General features: G+C 36.3%; 1 protein-coding gene across 1 annotated transcript in view; it reads right to left on the bottom strand.

Annotated features, from left to right (window-relative positions):
* Nucleotides 1–19,725, bottom strand: part of LOC103127361 (solute carrier organic anion transporter family member 1B1) — a 109,318-nt gene continuing 89,593 nt past the window's right edge. Inside the window, exons 12-16 of the mRNA XM_060194477.1 lie at nt 18,605–18,789; nt 14,326–14,390; nt 12,194–12,311; nt 3,327–3,541; nt 1–96 (exon numbers count right to left, since the gene is read on the bottom strand). Coding sequence (XP_060050460.1) covers nt 3,328–3,541; nt 12,194–12,311; nt 14,326–14,390; nt 18,605–18,789 — 582 coding nt within the window. The 3' untranslated portion in view covers nt 1–96; nt 3,327. The remainder of the gene's footprint in view (nt 97–3,326; nt 3,542–12,193; nt 12,312–14,325; nt 14,391–18,604; nt 18,790–19,725) is intronic.

Raw genomic sequence — 19,725 nt, 5'->3', positions numbered from 1 at the left:
GTAACTACCAAATTTGTTATGATTTATTTTCATTATTTTGTTTCAGTCCAATCCATACATAAATGTCGAGACTGATCAAAGAGATCAGCATGGTTCCTGTGAATGATACATGGACACTTTTGTTATATTATGATTACAAACAATTACATACATACTTCATTGTGAGTTTCCAAAGAATAAGGATTCTATTTCATAAATGTATCTTCTGCATTTAAGACATAGGTAACAGTAAAAAGACACTTCTTGAAATTTAAAGTTTTAATTATAAATATTAAAATCTTCAAAACATTACTTCACATCCAATAATAAAACTATTATCAGTTTTTCATGTTGTTTTCAGTTTTGATTTATAATATTCATAATTTATGCAATGGGCATTTTAGAGTTTGTATATTTGCCTACTCATCTACTCATTCAAAAAGTGCTTGACAAACTGCATTTGTGTCAGGTACTAAGTTCATGGTGCTGGAAATAAGACTTGTGTTTCCATCAATAAAATTGAAAGATCTGCCAGTGAAGAATTCAGAGTTCAAGAACAGTGTGCTTGAATATAGATCTGAATATTGAGAAGCAGTCAGTAAAAGAGGGTGGGGAAGATATATCAGAAGTAACAAACATCATGACAAAAGACTTGATGAAGCTAGAGGTAAAAGCACATGTATTCAAGATCTCAATCTGCAACAGAGCACTTTATTTAACAAGACAGCACTCTTCCATTGAAAAATTGACAGGCATTTCTTTCCCATTTCTGCTTTTTTCCTAAAAAATATTGCATTTCTTAGTTTGATACATTAGTTTCTCTTCTAAATTATCCACCTCCTTTCACAATTTATCTTTTCTTCCACCTTTTCACATATTTTCATCATTGATCTGGGTTTTGGACATTATCTTCTTTCAACATTTTCTAATGTTGATTTTCACTGTACTCACATTATTTTCTTCCTTGCAAACTTGCCTTGCTTTATTTATATCTGTTATACTCCTAGAATTTGTATTTCAACTTAACAAATATCACTTAATAAAGAACCACTATTTATTCTTGATTCTTGGATTCTGAAGAAGCCATACTTTGTGGTATATCTATAAACTTCCCTGTTAAAGCCTTAGTTACAGATAAAACTTAGTTTTTTAATTTGCATAATTTAATTTTGATGATATTCTTTATATTGTTACCTCTATGAGGCAGCATCCCTTTTTTATCTATTACAATTCTCTTTCATATATATATATATAACATTTAAATATTGTTGAATAAATGTTCATGAGGATGTATCTATTTTTTGCAATATTTTGTAAAACAGCTCCATTTTTTTTTCCTTTTTTGGAGTAAGATGAGGTTAGGCAAACGTTTTTGATAGTAGACAAACGTGGGTGTTTTTTCAAGCGTTTTCATTATGTAACTAGCATGTCTGTTTTTAGGTCCACAGTTAAGAGAACAGGTTAGCAAATGTTACATGAAGGTAAATTCCAGATTCTAGCAAGCAGTTCTATTACACGAATTTGCTCTCCAGAGGAAAACCTATCACTCAGCTGTGGGCTTCTGGGTTTTATTGATTAAAGATTTAAGTGGCCTGTGCCATCCAGATTTGACTCAGAATCTCTGGGTAGAAGTACCATTTGTTACTTTTTAAAAAACAAATATAAATATAAATATTTTCACAGATAATTCTGATGTCAAATAAAAATTCTTTTAATGAATTGTGAGTAAGAACTAAAATTTCTAGTTAACACAGTATTAAGATTGCTGGCAATAACAAAACAATATTCTAATGTTTTGTACTCATTTACTCTTCTTCTAGATACATTTGTAGGGAATATGAAAAGCTGTCTTTTTCTAAACCAAAAACATATAAATGGGAAAACAAAATCCATTCTAGAGATAGAAAACAATCTAGTGCAAACTCTACTTCTAAAGAGCAAGCACGTGGAGTTTTGTTTCCTCGATATCAGCTTTTCTTAATTCATTGACTCAGGCCCAAAGAAAACTGAACATATTATGTGATCTGACAATCATTCCTTTCAAATTTTCAGTTGCCTGTATTTCTCAGAGTATGTTAAAAGAGGTTGAAAGTAGATATATCAGAGACATAGTAAGTTCTATGACACATATAATAAAATGTAAGTAACAGCATAAACCCTGCATCATACTAGAGTCCAGGCTTGACTAACATGATATAAACTGGTTTTAAAAAGATATCAGACAATGCAGTGGCCAGATGGTTGTGCACCTGGTTGGCCATGTATAAGGATGTAGGTTCTCCCACCTGCAGGGGGGAAGCTTAGTGAGCAGTAAAGCAAGTGCTGTAGGTATCTCTCTCCCTCTCTACCTCTCTTCTCCTCTCAATTTCTCTCTATTCTATCAAATAAAGAAGAAAAAAATGGGGAAAAGATGGCTGCCAGAAGCAGTGGATTTTTCATGCAGGCATCAAGCCCCAGTGATAACCCTGGTAGTAGTAGAAATAATAACAAAAACCTTTGAAGGATTTAGAAAATTTACTTAGGTGACTAGTGTATCTTCTTTCTACTTCTACTTATTTTCTAGTTGCTGGTTTTATTAAGAGTTATTAGAGTATCTAGGGCTGGCAAGAGAGCCCACCTGGGTAGGCACCTACTTTGCCATGAACAAAATCCAGGCTTGAATCTGACCCCATTACACTGGAGGAAGGTTCCAGCTGTGGTTCCTTTTCCTCTCTTGGTCTCTCTGTCTCTGTCCTTATAGCTCAAAAAGTTGGCTTGGAATGGTTAAGCCCTACCCTAGAAACAACAGAAAGCAACATATTTGAGCAAAAAAAAAAAAAAAAAAAAAAAAAAACCTCTTCTATTTCATACTAATAATATCTTCATTTTTAATTTTTTTTTTTTTTTTAGTGTAGATGGGTCATGACTTACCCAGTAGAGCACACAAATTAACCTACATAAGAACCCAGGGTCAAGCTGAAGCTTTATGAGTGGTGAAGCAGTGAACCAGGTGTGTCTCTTCTCTTTCTCTCTGTCTTCTATGCTGTATCACAGAAACAATGAAAAATGACTGCTAAGAGTAGTGGAGCTGTGCAGGTGCCAAGCCCTAGCAATAACCCTGATGGCTAAGTAAAACATTTTTTGTAGGGATCATATATTTAAATCTTAACCACAAGTATACAGCCATACCTTAACAATGGGTATTTCCATTTATAATTTGTTTCATTATTATAAATTTGTAGGTGATTCACTGTTGTATCATAAGAAGCAAACTGTCAGTTAAGGGACTAGAAATTGTTCAATAATAACACCTTAATCAAATACAATGTTGGTGAGAAACATAAAAACAAAAGACTTTTTTTTCTCACTTTAAATTCGTGTTTCACCATCTGTTTTGTTGGAAGGAAGCAACTGTTCAGCCTTATCTAAGGATTCTATGTTTGCTTCATTCATAAATTCGTTCCCATTTTCTGATGTCTTGGCATCTTTTCCTTGATATTTTTTCTTTACAGTGACAAGTAATGCACAAAATAAAAGAAGAGCCGAAAATTTTAAGATTCCCATCAAGCCCAAAAAGGAATATCTGTGAAAAGAGAAAAAAAGTTAATTTATATTTAAATTTTTGTGGAGTAATTAACAATGTTTTCCCTTACATATGGACCTTAAAAGAAAAGATATTTGGGGGCTAAGTGGTGGTGCACCTGGTTGAGCACACATGTTAAATTAAACAATGTGCAAGGACCAGAGTTCAAGTGTCCGGTCCCCACCTACAGAGGGAAAGCTTTGTGAGTGGTAAAGCAATGCTATAGCAGTGCTCTCTATATCTCTAGCTCTCTATCACCCCCTTCCCTCTCAATTTCTGGCTGTCTCTATACAGTAAGTAAATAAAGATAATAAAAAATTAAAAAAGAAAAGAGATTTGATATTATACATTAAAATACACAAAATTCTAGTTATTATTTTTTACTGCCAAATGTGTTTATGATTAATTTAGAAGGGTAAGTAAACTATGAAATCTATGGGTGGCTAATAATCTACCCAAGAAGTATATTTGGAATGTATCCAATAGAAATTTCTCAAAGACTGACTAGTTCAGATGTAAGCAGAACAGGTAATAAATTAAAGGCAATAAATTAAGATTGTCTGATATAATCTATTTGACTGAACTAAAAGCCAAAGTTTAGTTTATAAGCTAAAATAATCATAGTCCACTAGGCCCTTCCATGTGGTCTATTGGGAATGCCTTTAAACAATAACAAAACTTAGGTGCCATGATTCTTGCATATTCACAAAGAGACATTTTAAGACTCCCGTGCCCAGAAATACTCCAGGATAATTAAATCAAAATCTTTGAAGATGGGACACAGAACTTACTATCTTTAAAAGTTCCCCATGTGGAAAATTAGGTTGAAATGTACAGAAGAATTAAACTGAACCACTGTATCTCAACAGAAACAAAAGTAAACTCCAAGTGTATCAAGGACCTGGATGTTAGACCAGAAACTATAAAATATTTAGAGGAAAATATTGGTGGAATTCTTTTCCACATAAATTTCATGAGCATTTTTGATGACACAGACCCAATTACAAGGAAGACTAAAACAAAAATAAACCAATGGGAATATATCACATTGAAAAGCTCCTGCACAGCAAAAGAAACCATCACATAAACAGACTCCTCACAGAATGGGAGATCTTTACATGCCACACATCAGACAAGAGGCTGATAACAAAAATATATAAAGAGCTCACCAAACATAGCAACAATAACAAATAAAAATAAACAAATTCAAAAGTGGGGAGAGTATATGAATATTTACCATAGAAGAGATTCAAATGGCCAACAGACTTATGAAAAACTGCTCTAGGTCACTGATTGTCAGAGAAATGCAAAAAAAGACAACAATGAGATACTGCTTCACCCTTTTGAGAATATCCCACAACAGAAATGAAAGCAGTACTAAATGCTAGAGAGATTGTGGAGACAAAGGAACCCTCCTGCACTGCTGGTGGGAATGTAAATTTGTCCAACCTTTCTGGAGAACCCTCACAAGGCTAGAAATGGACCTTCCATATGACCCAGTAATTCCTCTCCTTGGGACATATCCTAAGGACTAAATCAGACCCATCCAAAAAGATATGTGTACACCTATGTTCATAGCAGCACAATTAGTAATGGCCCAAACCTGGAAACTACTCAGGTTTTCAACAACAGATAAGTGGCTGAGCAAGCCGTGGCATATATACACAATGGAATACTACTCAGCTGTAAAGAATAATGAATGCACCTTCTTTGACCCATTTGAATGGAGCTCGAAGGAATTATGTTAAAGGAGATAACCATAAAGAGGAAGAGAAATATGGGATGACCCCACTCATAAAAGTTGAGAAAGAAGAACAGAAATGGAAATGCAAAACAGAATTTGACAGAATTTGGAGTACTGCACCAAAGTAAAAAACCCTACGGGGGTGTTGCTTGGCTAGGGACGCGAGAGAGATGACCCAGGAGGTGTTTCAAAATTTTCATTCATTTCTGCCCCAAGCTTTTTGAGGCTGGACCACGGAAGGGGCAAATTGAAAATGGAAGTGGCTTGGCAGTACTATACACGGTTAGGAAAGGGGCAGAGAAAGCTAAAAGAGATCTGGGAAAGGTAGGAACTTCCTTAGCAACTGTTGCAAGGGGTTTAACTGGTAGGATTAATAATACCCTGCAGGCAGGGAGGGTCTTGAGGGTAGAAAAAGAATATATCAAGTGAGCAGAATAGGGAGGAGACCTTAAGTCATTTGTTAGAGGAAGCAGAACATTGATATGTAGATAATAAGAGAGCAGGCCATTGTATCAAGGAATGCAGGGTGAAACAGGGGTGCTGGCTTAATGTTTAAAGGAATGCCAAGTCTCTGGGGGCAGAAAAATGCAAGGTCTCTGGAGACAGGGAATAAGCTAACAAGGAGGCAGAGAACTGAGGTACATACCTTTCCCAAGCTCGATCTCAGAAAGAGAGAGTCTGACAGGGAGATTCGTTTCTTCGGTTCCCCATTTTTCAATGGGAAAAACCTCACCATGCTCAACCTGGTTCTCACAATATTCCCAGCAGGGTGAAAGGGTAGATTTTTAGCTCCAATGTACGGGTTGGTTGGGGGTAGGGACACAGACCTTTGGTGTTGGGAACGGTGTTAATAAATAATCCTATTAAACTATAGCCTTATAAATCACTATTGATTCAATAGAATAAATTGTCTCAAGTTCTTTAAATGCATATATTTCAGTTCTAAGTATATATTCCTTTATTTTTTAATTTTTTAAAAGCTAGTTAGGTCTATTTTATTTTTTTTTAATTTTTAAATTTTTTTATTATCTTTATTTATTGGATAGAGGCAGCCAGAAATCAAGAGGGAGGATGATGATAGAGAGGAAGACAGACAGAGAGACACCTGCAGCCCTGCTTCACCGCTTGTAAAGCTTTCCCCCTGCAGGTGAGGACCGGGGGCTCAAACCCAGGTCATTACCCATTGTAATACATGAGCTCAACCAGGTACGCCACCACCCGACCCTATATATTTCTTTAGTTTAAGCACTCAATATTTCAAATTTGTAAACTGGTTGAATTCTGACACTGGGCTTAAATTGTTAAAGCCTTTCTCTTTTTATTATTATTGATTTAATATTGACTTACAAAATTATAAGATAACAGGGGTACAACTCCACACTGTTCTCACCATCAGAGTTCTGTGTCCCTAATCCCTCCATTGGGGAAGCTACAGCAGTTCTCCCAAGTTTGCAGATACGGGTTAACTACTATGTCAGTAACTATCTGTCTATATTTGGCCTTTTTTTTTTTTAATTTATAGGTCCCATCTTCTTTTTCTTTCCAAGTCACACATATACCTATTATTATATCCAAATGTCCCTTCCCTTTTTTCTCCTCACTCCAGTTCTTGATGGAGTTGGGAGTTCAGAGCCTCTTGGTCATCACCCCTGTATCATTTCTCCTTCTCTGGGAGTATGAATCAAAATTATTTTGGAGATGCATTATATTTTGGGTGGTTTCTGTAATTGCTTATATCTGCTGGATACAGGCATTGACAGGTCAATCCATACTCCCAGCCTGTTAAAACATTTCTAATAATAACTTTTTTTGAAATATTAAATCATCTATAATCTTAGACTAGTTAGATCAGAAGCAACCGGTCCTGTCAGTATATAAGATATAGTGATTTTTAAATTGCATTAAATTACATATATCATGGTGAGGTCATATATGGTATAGTAAATCCTAATCATATGATTTTCAAAGTAAACCATGCTCCCAATAACTAGGTTATAATAATTATCTTCTTAAACTCTAAGACAGCGAGGAACCTTCCTCATACTTTTTAAGATCTGCATTTCTCTCAGTCCTGGAACCTCTGATTTTGTTTTTATTTCTTCATGCTTCTCGTGATCCACTACCATTTGATACTGCATCTGCTGACCTCAACCAAATTAATGGAACTAGTACCACCTTGCCACTTTCCACTTAGACCTTTATCCAGAGACACCAAACCTGAGATGTCAAGCTTCCAGCTCCAATAGTCTGGTGAGAGTCTTTCTAACACACTGGACTCCCTAGTTCCATTTCAGATGGCACATTTCCTAACAAATTTATAGAGCTTAGATATAGACTAGGGCCTAAGGGATAGGGAACATGTATCCATAAATTAGGAGAAAATATATACCTTAAAATAAAAGTGCACAATGACACTTTGACTTTGACCCAATAAGTGCAACAGGCAAGTAGAAAGACCTAAAGAGGACATTATAAAGTATTTAATCAAATATTTACTACTTAGGCCTAGACACCCTCTTCTCCTACCCTCTAGTTCACTTCCATTAATCATTAACCTTGTCTAACATTGTCAAATAAAGTAATGAATATAAAAACTGTAGAAAGGCAAGAGACTGGCATACTTTAATGATGGCCTTTTTGGTCAATATCAGGCCACCCCATCATCTGGGACTCTAGTCAGGGAATCCTCGGATTCCTACATAGATATGATAGGCCTAGGCCTCTAACAGATCCCTCTCTCCACCATCACTGGTCACTTCCATTGGGAACAGCATCATAGGTCCTCTTGTGGGCCTCTATAGGACCTTGCCTCATTGTAGATCAGCAGTGGTAGGGACTGCCCCACTCTCTGAAGGGAGGCTGGGTCAACATACTCTGCCACTAGAGAAAGATTGGTCCTGAAATGAGTGCTGCCTAGAATGTTCCTAGCTATGAGCATGGAATGTGAGCTCAGATCCACAGGGACTCAGAGGTTACACAGGTTTCGGTGCTAAATATGAATAGACATGGACCCTAGATCAGATGGATGGGGTTTATAGTTAACACTATTCATATACTTTCCTCATAATTTGGAGCTACTCTCTACCTTAATATAGCTTTCTAGTCCTATTTCTAACTCTGACACCATTTTCCTAGACAATACTTTCAGCACACCTGCATGTTACCTGTCGGGCTCAGGCAAAAATTAGTAAAGTCATGGGTACCTTGTAATATACCTAAAATAGAATTCCTAGCTTTTTCCTACACAAAGACTCTTAGTTTCATCTGTTCATTCTTACCTTTAGGTTCCCATTTATTAAACAATTTGTCTTGTTTTATATCTTAGTTCCTTTTAGCAACCAAGCTGCAGATGCTACCATGACAACATGCTAACTTCCTTAGGCAGAGGACTTCACCAATGTGTCCCAGAACCTCACCTCTCTAGAACCCTACCCAACTAGGAAAAGACAGAAACAGGCTGGGGTATGGATCCACCTGCCAACATGTTCAGTGGAGGAGCAATTATAGAATCCAGACTTTCCACCTCCTGCACCTCATAAAGAATTTTGGTCCATAGTCCTAGAGAGATAAAGAATAGAGAAACTTCCAATGGAGAGGATGGGATATGGAACTCTGGTGGTGGGAATTATATGGTATTGTGCCCCTCTTATCCTGTAACCTTGTTAATCATTATTAAATAAATAATCAAAAACCATTCTCCATGTGGTTATAATGATAAGGAAAGGTGGGTGACTCCTACCTTAGTAGGTTAGGAGGAATTGACTGGATTGATAACACATTAATTCATTGTTGAAGAGATTTATGCAAAACAAACTCTTAATAATTATTAGAGTTACATGAAAGTGAATGGAATGTATCACATAATTTTGATATGTTTGACTTTTTTTTAAAATCCAATGGGGCTTTGCAATTTTGTAGTGCACCAAATAAGACAAAATAAATTGTTTAAAAGCCCTCAAATCAACTTGTCTCAAGTCTGGGTTAAATCAAGTGACCATAAACTAATATAGAACCTTACAAAACTATCACTGCTATTAATAAAAATTAATATAGGTTTCTGTTAATAGGGTTTTATGTGGCTATTCTTGAGAAAACGTAAAAGTTGGGTTTAGATTTAGGACTAGCATAATGTAGACATCTTCTCCTTTGGTTAGAAATTACCACTATTCATCCCATATTCATCCTTCTGTTTCTGACTTATTTCACTCAACATGATTTTTTCAAGGTCCATCCAAGATCGGCTGAAAACGGTGAAGTCACCATTTTTTACAGCTGAGTAGTATTCCATTGTGTATATATACCACAACTTGCTCAGCCACTCATCTGTTGTTGGACACCTGGGTTGTTTCCAGGTTTTGGCTATTACAAATGATCTCACTCTCAGGCCGAAGTTGAAAAACAAGATTAGAAAAGAAAACACAAGTCGAACCTGAAATGGAATTGGAGTATTACACCAAAGTAAAAGACTCTGGGGTGGGTGGGTGGGTGGGGAGAATACAGGTCCATGAAAAATGATGAATGAAATAGTGGGGGTTGTATTGCTAAATGGGAATCTGGGGAATGTTATGCATGTAAAAAAAAAAAAAAAAAAAGAAGTAGAAACGCAAAGCAGAAATTGACTGAGTTTGGAGTATGGCACCAAAGTAAGAAAGCAGAAGTATACTAGAGTTTGCAGTGTGTACCTCCCTAATACTTCCTCTCCACTTTTCCAAGCTTTGGGTCCATGATTGCTCAACAATTTGTTTGGCTTTGTATGTTAACTCTCTTTTCAGTCACCAGGTTCCAGGTGTCATCAGGATGCCGGCCAGACTTCCCTGGATTGAAGACACCAGCAATGTGTCCTGGAGCTCAGCTTCCCCAGAGACCCATCCTACTAGGGAAAGAGAGAGGCAGACTGGGAGTATGGACCGACCAGTCAACGCCCATGTTCAGCAAGGAAGCAATTACAGAAGCCAGACCTTCTACCTTCTGCAACCCTCAATGACCCTGGATCCATGCTTCCAGAGGGATAGAGAATGGGAAAGCTATCGGGGGAGGGGGTGGGATATGGAGATTGGGCGGTGGGAATTGTGTGGAGTTGTACCCCTCCTACCCTATGGTTTTGTTAATTAATCCTTTCTTTAATAAAAAAAAAAATTAAAAAAAAAGAAATTACCACTATTATTTGTTATGTCAGGTACACATCAATGAGCAATTATCTAGTTATTACAAATGATAAATCAATTAATTAACTTATTACCATTCTATGGCCATGGCAGCTTGGTTATCTATTCACTTTACAAAGGACATTTTGACTGCTTCTATTTTTTGGTAATTATAAATAAATGCACAAGAATATTCATGTGTAGACTTTTGTGTGAGCATACACATTTCTAACTTCTGGGAAAATATTGAAAATTTGATATTCTGGGAATATCAATTACTTGATCATATTATAGACTTATACTTAGCTTTATAGGTAACTGTGAGATTCAGGGAAAGGACATAGTTCATCCACTAGAGCACACAATTTACCATGCTGGAGGGCCAGGATTTAAGGTCCTGCCTACCATATGGAAGCACCACACAAAGGGTAAATTTTGTGACTGGTGAAACAATGTGGTGATTTTCCCTCCTCATTCTCTCTCTTTCTTTGTCTCTCTCCTGCTTTGTTTTCACCTTGTCATTCACTCTGAAAAAAAAATTCTGTCACTCACATGAGTGGCAGAACAGTGCAGGCAAAGAGGCCCAGTGCAACCCCGGCAGCATAAACAAAACAAACCAGTGGAAGAAAAAGAAAAATATCTGACTCTCTTACAAAATGGCTGTACATTTTGCATTTCAACCAGCAATAAAATCTCTGTTGTTACTATCTGTGGTTATTAAGAAGTATTTATATATTTAGGGTATTTGTTTTATGTCTATGTTGAATTATTTTTTTTCAATTTACATTTTATCTTTGAAGTGCATTTAAAAACATTTTTAAATATGAAAATTTAGGAATATTTTATCAGGATGCAGAAAATAGGTTACACAATAAAACACACATTTTGTTATACAGAGAGCTAGGGTGCTTGAGAGGAAGCTCTATGAGTGATAGAATGACAGTGTTTCTTCTCTCCCTCTTATTCTCTTTTTCTATCTTAAATTAAGTGGAAAAATAAAAATAAGTCCATCAGGGCAGTAGCATTGTGCATGTATGAGGTACTGGACCAAAAGATATGTAATTTTTTTTTTGATCTCCTAAGTATTTTTGCAGAAGTTAGAAATGTGTATGCTCACACAAAAGTCTGCACATGAATATTCTTGTGCATTTATTTATAATTACCAAAAAATGTAAGTGTGGATATGAACGTTTGTTCATAATTAGAAACATATTTTCATTCCTTAGGTGATTAAGAAAATTCTGCTTCTTTTAACTCTAATATTTTCATATTTTATAATTATAAGATTAGTTAGTTTGCACTTAATATTCACTTAAAATGCATATTGCTATTTCAGTTTTATCCCCTAGATAAAGGCTGGCAATTCTTGCTTTTCCTAGAGAAGCCAAAGATCATTGAACTTAATGGTTGGGTATTGTTTTGGAAACAAAAGAAATTTTGAATGCAAATTCTGATGTAATTGTGATTTGCTGTGTGATTTTGAACAACCTACTTAATTCTCTTTGGATTTTAGTCTTTTATATTTAGGAGGAGAAAGAGAAAATAATTCATCCCCTACTGTTTCTATGAAAACTAAAGAGATACTAGGTTTCCTAATACAACAATGAATGCAATTCCTTAACTGGAAGGTATAATAATTGTTATAACTATTGTATATATTATTGTACATATTGGGCATATAAATTATTACACTTAAATGGTACTTTTTTAGCAATTAACATAGTAAATGAAAAAAAGAACAATTGGAATATCTTTACAACTCACCCATATAACACAGAGTCATATATCCTGCATGCTCCTTGCTTCCCAGAGTTGTTCACTGACCACTTCAAACAAGCTCTATCGATCAGAGCCCCAAAATAAATAGGGGTTGGGATTCCTCCTGCAACATGAGATGAGATGTCAATCCAAGGAAACTATTTCAAATCTAAATAGTTGAGATTCCTTATTGATACATTTTGAGTAAGTAAATGTTGAAAATGCTGGAGTATACTTCCAATGGTTTTGACTAAATTGACTCAAGGATCAAGATTAGACTCAAAAGATCAAGCTATATATATATTTAAAAAGTCACATTTTTATCTATGTTCATCATGAAAACACACATCAGTAAGAAGTTGCAGTATATAACTATATTCTTAGTTCTTCTTAAATTAAGCCTTGTTTGAAAGAGTATTGTCAGTAAAATACAGGAGTTATATTGGTTCATATGCAATTTTTTGTAGGCAAGGAGAGTAAAGCAAGAGTAGAAACAAATCTTCACAGCAAAAGGGGGGGAATCTCAAGTCAACTGCTGCAAAAAAGGGGTATCTTTTCCTTTTTTTTTTTGGTTTGTGATTAAAGTGGATCACATGATTGTAAGATTTGCAGGATACAGCTGCATATCACACCCAACATCAAATTTCTGTGTCCCTCTCCTCCAAAAGATAACCACCATAGTTCTCACAAAGTCTTAAAAAGTTTGGTTGCTTCTATTTTTGTTTGTTTTCTGAAAGTTCATATGTATCAGTTCTCTATATTCCACAAGTGAAACAATCTAGTAGTTATCTTTCTTCTCTTTATTTTATTTAATATTTATTTATTTTCCCTTTTGCTGCCCTTGTTTTTTATTGTTGTTGTAGTTGTTATTGTTGTTGTTGTTGATGCTGTCAGGACAGAGAGAAATGGAGAGAGTAGGGGAAGACAGAGAGGGGGAAAGAAAGATAGACACCTGCAGACCTGCTTCACTGCCTGTGAAGTGACTCCCCTGCAGTTGGGGAGCTGGGGGCTCAAACCAGGATCCTTACTCCAGCCCTTACGCTTTGCACCACCTGTGCTTAACGCACTGCTCTACTGCCTGAGTCCCAAGAATTTCTTTTTCTACGTATTGTCGCTAGGGGTTCCAGGAACTGACTCTTCTCATTTTCAGGTTTTTGGGTTCCTTTGTTTGTTTTCGTTTTTGCCATCTGAGAAGACCTTTAGGCCATGTTCAGTATTCTATCTCATCTTTAGAGGAATGATGTCTTTTTACTACTTTCTAGGAAGAAGCACATAATGTGAATTACTCTTACAAAGGAGCACAGGAAGGTTACCAAGTTGCTGACAACAGGAACCTATGAGGTGTAATATGATTAGAGCAATAACTATCCATTGTAAGACAACAGGAACCTCACATTTCCACTATAGAGCCTATATATATATATATATATATATATATATATATATATATATAGAGAGAGAGAGAGAGAGAGAGAGAGAGAGCCTATATTTCCACTATAGAGCCTATATTTCCTGGAACCTTAGGGTGGGGCCCACTTTCCTGCATGCTGCTCTCAATTCAAATCAAATAATATTGCATCCGCGGATCGCAACCTAATCAACACAAGGAGTGCCACCCCAGCATGCTTCACTTCATACTGTAACCAGAGACTTCAGGTGTGGAATGACAACCCTTCAGCTTCATCACTTGGGTGAGACCTTTCCTTTCATAGTATTCTCTAATTCCATTCCAGGTGGTCCACTCCCCAATATAGTCCCCAAACCTAGATATAGTCCAGATCCCCTGAGATAGAGCATAGGTTCACACGTGCCCATAAACTAGGGAAAAATATATACCTGAAAGCAAATGTACACAAAAGTATGCAGGGAATACCCCCAACACTTCATCTGCACTATTCCAGTCTTTAGGTCCATGATTGTTCAACAATTTGGCTTTGTATGTTAACTCTCTTTTCAGCCACCAGGTTCCGGATGCCAGCAAGATGCTGACCAGACTTCCCTGGACAGACGACCCCATCAATGTGTACTGGAGTTCCACTTCCCCAAAGCCCCACCCTACTAGGGAAAGAGAGAGGCAGACTGGGAGTCAACACCCATGTTCAGCAGGGAAGCAATTATAAGAGATATAGGTATCATACCTAGTGATCGTATAGTTAGAGAATGCAATCCCACTGCAAGTGATTTCAGTTCAGGTGGAACATTTCTAAAAGGCAGGAAAAAAACCATTGAACATCTCTAAGATACTAAACAACTTTCTATATTAAAACATATCTCAGCATCACTGTTTTTCATGATTGCATAAAAACCTTCAAATGAATATTTGATGTTATTTACTTAAGATTATATTCTCTATATATTTTAAAAGTTAAACATCTAAATGATAAAATGATCATTCCCTTATTCAGTTATAATAATTCAGTTATATGCACTTTTTCACATTTGTCTTTATGAAACCTTTTAAGACAGTGCTTGTAGACACTGTTATATTTGTGAAGAAACTAACTTCACTTAGCCAATTCACTTGACATACGCCATGAAAAAGAGAGAGAGAGAGAGAGAGAGAGAGAGAGAGAGAAGCTTCCCTCCTATATTGAACCCAGGTCCTTGCATGTAGTAACATGTGCGTACAACCAGGTGTGCCACTGCCCAGTACCTCATTCACGCTTTGCTGTAGACTCATTTTGATTTTTATAGACTTACTCTGATCTTTATTTTCTTTTGTCACTTCTATTTTATTGATATCTGCTTACTTATATATTTACTGTTTCTTGCCCTACACCTACACATTCCCCTATTTCTCATCCCTGCCAAAAGAATTGTTTTTTACTTAGTTTTTGGTGCTAGAGATTAGACCCAGGTCACATAATTACAAAACATGTACTCAACCACTGAGCTTATGTAAAAAGAGTTTTCAGTATTGCACCAAAGTAAAAGAATCTGGGGTGGGTGGGGAAGGTTCAGGTCCTGGAACAGGATGGCAGAGGACCTACTGGGGGTTGTATTGTTATGTGGAAAACCAGGAAATGTTATGTATATATAAATAATTATATTTACTGTTGACTGTAAAACAGTAATCCCCCAATTAAAAGAGTTGACAAAAAATGTTTTCATTTGTCAGGAAATTGTGAGGATGTGGTTGAGCTTGGCAGGGCTTGAACCTGAGGGGTGCATCGAATCCTGTTAGTCTCTCTCTCTACCTTGTGCCTTTAGCACCTGGGACTTTGTTTTTTACATATACTTAAGTACATAATGAAAACATTAAAATGAATGAGCAGAAGTGTTCCTGTTTGACTTATTATTAAACAAAGTTCCTATGATTAAAGTATTCAGAAATAATTAACAGTCTGTTTCATCAAAGTTTTCTTTCAATCATATCTAAGACTAAAAGCAATAGCTATGGTGAATAAAAATAAAGCTATGACTTTGATAATTTTTGCCTGAGCCTGACAAATAGACCAACTTTTTCCAGAAATGGAGACCTCAAGTCTTCATTTGAAATATTCCAGCCTTTAGGTTCATGAATAGTCAACAATTTGTTCTTCGTTATATTCTTGTTCTTCTTTTTCAGCCACCAGGTTCCAGATACTAACATGATGCCAACTGGACTTCTCTGGGCAGAAGACCCCACTAGTGTGTCCTGGAGCCCCACTTCCCCAGAGCTCTGCCTCACTAGGGAAAAAGAGAAACAGGCTGGGAGTATGGATCGACCTGCCAATGCCCATGTTCAATAGGGAAGCAATTACAGAAGCCAGACCTTCTGCACCCCATTAATGACTCTGGGTGCATACTTCCAGAGATAAAGAATAGGAAAGCTTTCAAGGGAGGTAATGGGATATGGAGCTCTAGTGGTGGGAACTGTGTGGAACTGTACCCTTCTGATCCTATGGTTTTGTCAATATTTCCATTTTATAAATAAAAATTAAAAAGAAAAAATGAAAAGTGAGTAGAAAAGGGGGAAAATGTAGGTTTTGACTACTGTCATTTGAAGTGGTTATTTTACAATAAGTAGATACTGAAAATTCAAAAAAGTAAAATAAAATAAAGCTATAGTGAAAGAGCTCAAAAGGGTCTGAGTTGGTGGCTCATCAGAAAGAAAACATACACACACACACACACACACACACACACACACACACACACTCATGCAAGAGAACCTGGGTTAAAGACCCCTGTTCCTACTTGCAGAGAGGAGCCTTCATGAGCTGATGTGTAGTGCTTTAGGTGCAGCTCTTCTCTGTGCCTTTGTCCCATTATATCTCTATCTCTCACCTTCCATCAAAAAAAAAAAAAAAAAAAAAAACTGGCTACCAGAATGGAGTTATGCAGGCATCAAGTTCTAGCAATGAAAGTCCATGGTAAATCAATTGTGCATGTGCTAATATGATATATTTCTTTTTTTTTTTTGAGACTGATGGGGGCAGAGAGAAAAAATATGAGAATAAATGAGGAGACAGACAGAGAGGAGAGATAATTCAGTTCTGTTCCATTATCCATGATGCTCTCCTTGGTGCCATACTCTCCTTGGTGACATTCCCTTGTGGTGCAGGGGAATGAACCCAAGGCCTCATGCATGGTACGGTATGCTCTCCTAATCATCACTAATTGTCTTAATAAGATAAAATAAAGCTTTCTCCTCAAGGAAGGAACAATGATTTCCAAACTCTCTATCTCCTCATGAAGGATTTTATAATAAAAGGTTAAAGTATGCTGAAATGCAAACTAATATTAAATGTTGAGATGACTACTTATAAATTAATGAATCTATAATTTGAGAGCTTGTTTGGAGGGTGCAGCTACTTCCTCGAATGAAGACAGGTTACTCTCTATTCAGGGAAGGCCATCTCTTCCACTGATACATACATAAAGCTGTGAGGGAGGAAGGGGATAAGCCTAGCTAGCCATATCAGCCAAATCAACCCTGGCGATCAGATAGTCCTCACATCCATGAATCTATAATGTGAGAAATGCAAGATTTTTTTTTTTTTTTTTTTGCCTGCAGGATTATCACTGTGGCTTGGTGCCTGCACTATGAATTCACTCTTTCCAGAGTACTGGAGGCTTTTTTCCCTTCTCTTTCTTTCTCTCTCTCTCTCTCTCTCTCTCACTCTCTCTCTCTCTCTCTCTCTCTTTCTTTCTTTCTTTATTGGACAGGACAGAAAGAAACTGAGAGACAATGGGGAGATATAGAGAAAGATAGACACCTGCAGACCTGTTTCATCTGTTGTGAAGCGAACCCCCTGAAAGTGGGGAGGCAGGGGTTCAAATTGGAATCCTTGTGTGGGTCTTTGTATTTCGTACTGTGTGTGCTTAACCTGGTGTGCCACCACCCAGCCCACCAGGAGATCTTTACATTTAAGTAAACAAAGTTTTGTATTGAGGTGGAGCTTGATTTGTGGAATACATTTGTATAAGTCATTTTTGACATCATGTGTAATTATGTTTAGGTGATTGTATAATTAACTTCACAAGTATTATCTGCATTCTTTCTAATTCTCCAGAATCATATTATATGAATTCCTTTAGGCTTATCCAGCCAAAGAGCTTCTTTTCACTTCTCAATACCTACCATTCCTCTTTCCTGTCCTGATGTATTGCCATCTAGACCTACTTATTGTAAAGTTCTTCATTTGGTTTTTATTTTACAGATTTTTAGATTATTTAAAATTCTACTTTTGATAAGTATTTTCTAATACCTCCTTAAAACCCTTCTTTAAATATTAAATAAAATTTCCCTTCTTCCACTAAAAGCACTCTTTTAATTAGCACTAATTACAATCTGTAATTATCTACTTAATTTTAATTGTCTTATGCCAGCCTTTCTTGTCATACTAAAGGCTGTTTCAGAACAAACACTTTGGTTTTAATTCATCCTAGAATACTTTGCATTAAACATAAACCAAATACATGTATGAAGAGCAAAGAAAGAAAGTAATGCTGCTCATTATTTCTATTTGTCTACAAGGTTTCTATGAGAGATTAGTTCTGAGTATGGAATAAGACCTTTAACATATCATAGAATTAACTTGATACTACATAATATATATTTTTTATTTTATGTTTTCCTCTAATTGAGCCAAGGAGTGACCGATTCTAACAGACCCAACAGGATGCAACGCATCTCAAAACTGAAATTTCTTTTAGAATCATTTGGGGAGCACTTCATGATTGAGGTAGTTGTAAACCAGTCCATGTTTCACATTCTTTGAAAAACTGGCTCTTACTCTTACAACAGAACAGAAGAATTAGAGGCCATATTACTATTAGTTATGGCATGAGGCATCAAAATAACCCAAAGAATTATGTATTCTTAAAAAATTGAAGTGTAACCAAAATGAATCTTGGTTCCAAGTATACTACAAGAAAACAGTGTGTTTATAGTATAATACACAAAGAAACACTTAAACAAGTCATACTCACTTAAAAACCATCAGAATATTTGCAGTGCTTCCAAATGAAGCGAAAAAATTAGTAAAGACGTGCAATGATGTGTATATATAGAATTTTTTTTTACACTGGTCACTTCTTGGGCATTCACCCAAATGAGCTGAGTTGTTTCTATTCCAGGGGCCAGTTTCTTCTAGACAGCTACAGTTGTAAAACACCTAAAAAAAGTTTTTGATGAATTACAGAATATACTTGCAAAATACAAATGTGATTTAAATATAATATTATATTTATGTAAGTTTCATCCATTCAATCTAAAATATCAACAGTTTTTAAAAGATATAGCTGTGGGGGGTCAGGTTAAGCACACGTGGTGCAAAGTACAAGGACTGGCGTAAGGATCCTGGTTCGAGCCCCAGCTCCCCACCTGCAGGGGAGTCACTTCACAGGCAGTGAAGCAGGTCTGCAGCTGTCTATCTTTCTCTCCCCTTTTCTGTTTGCCCTCCTCTCTCTAATTCTCTCTGTCCTATCCAACAATAACGACATCAATAACAACAATAATAACCACAACAACGATAAAAAAACAACAAGGGCAACAAAAACGGGTCAGGGAGGATAGCTAGTAGGCAAATGGGCATGGTTATGTGGATTCTGATCTAGATAAGAAAATCTAACTCATCAGCATTAACATTAAAGTCATCCCCATTTTAAACTTTAGGGAAGAACAGAAGATTTTAGTTACTAACACTCTCTATAATCTTCTCAGCCGCATAAACTGCCTTAAATATTCCCCCCCCCCAACTAATTTTTTCTGTAATACACCTGCTTATTCCCTTTAACAGACTTTTAAGTGTAAGGAACATTCCCTGAGCATGGAATACACAGAGAATTCAGAAAATACATCGGTTTGAGAAAGGTTAAAATCCATTCATTCATGACAATGATATGAGTCCAAGACAAAGGGGGCCCAGGTAGTAGTGCTAGACTTCCTAGAATTCTACTTGATTGCTGAAAGCATAAAGCCATATTCTTGGATTCAGCATCAGAGAGTTTCCACACAACAGAATGCCTTAATGGTGAGAATACAGAAGAGAAACTTAAAAGCAACTGTTTTTAGAGATAATTTGGTATTTATTGTATGCAGTTTTGTGTGT

This window comes from Erinaceus europaeus, chromosome 7, assembly GCF_950295315.1.
Source record: "Erinaceus europaeus chromosome 7, mEriEur2.1, whole genome shotgun sequence".
Lineage (NCBI taxonomy): Eukaryota > Metazoa > Chordata > Mammalia > Eulipotyphla > Erinaceidae > Erinaceus > Erinaceus europaeus.
This window is presented reverse-complemented; position numbering and strand designations above follow the sequence as displayed.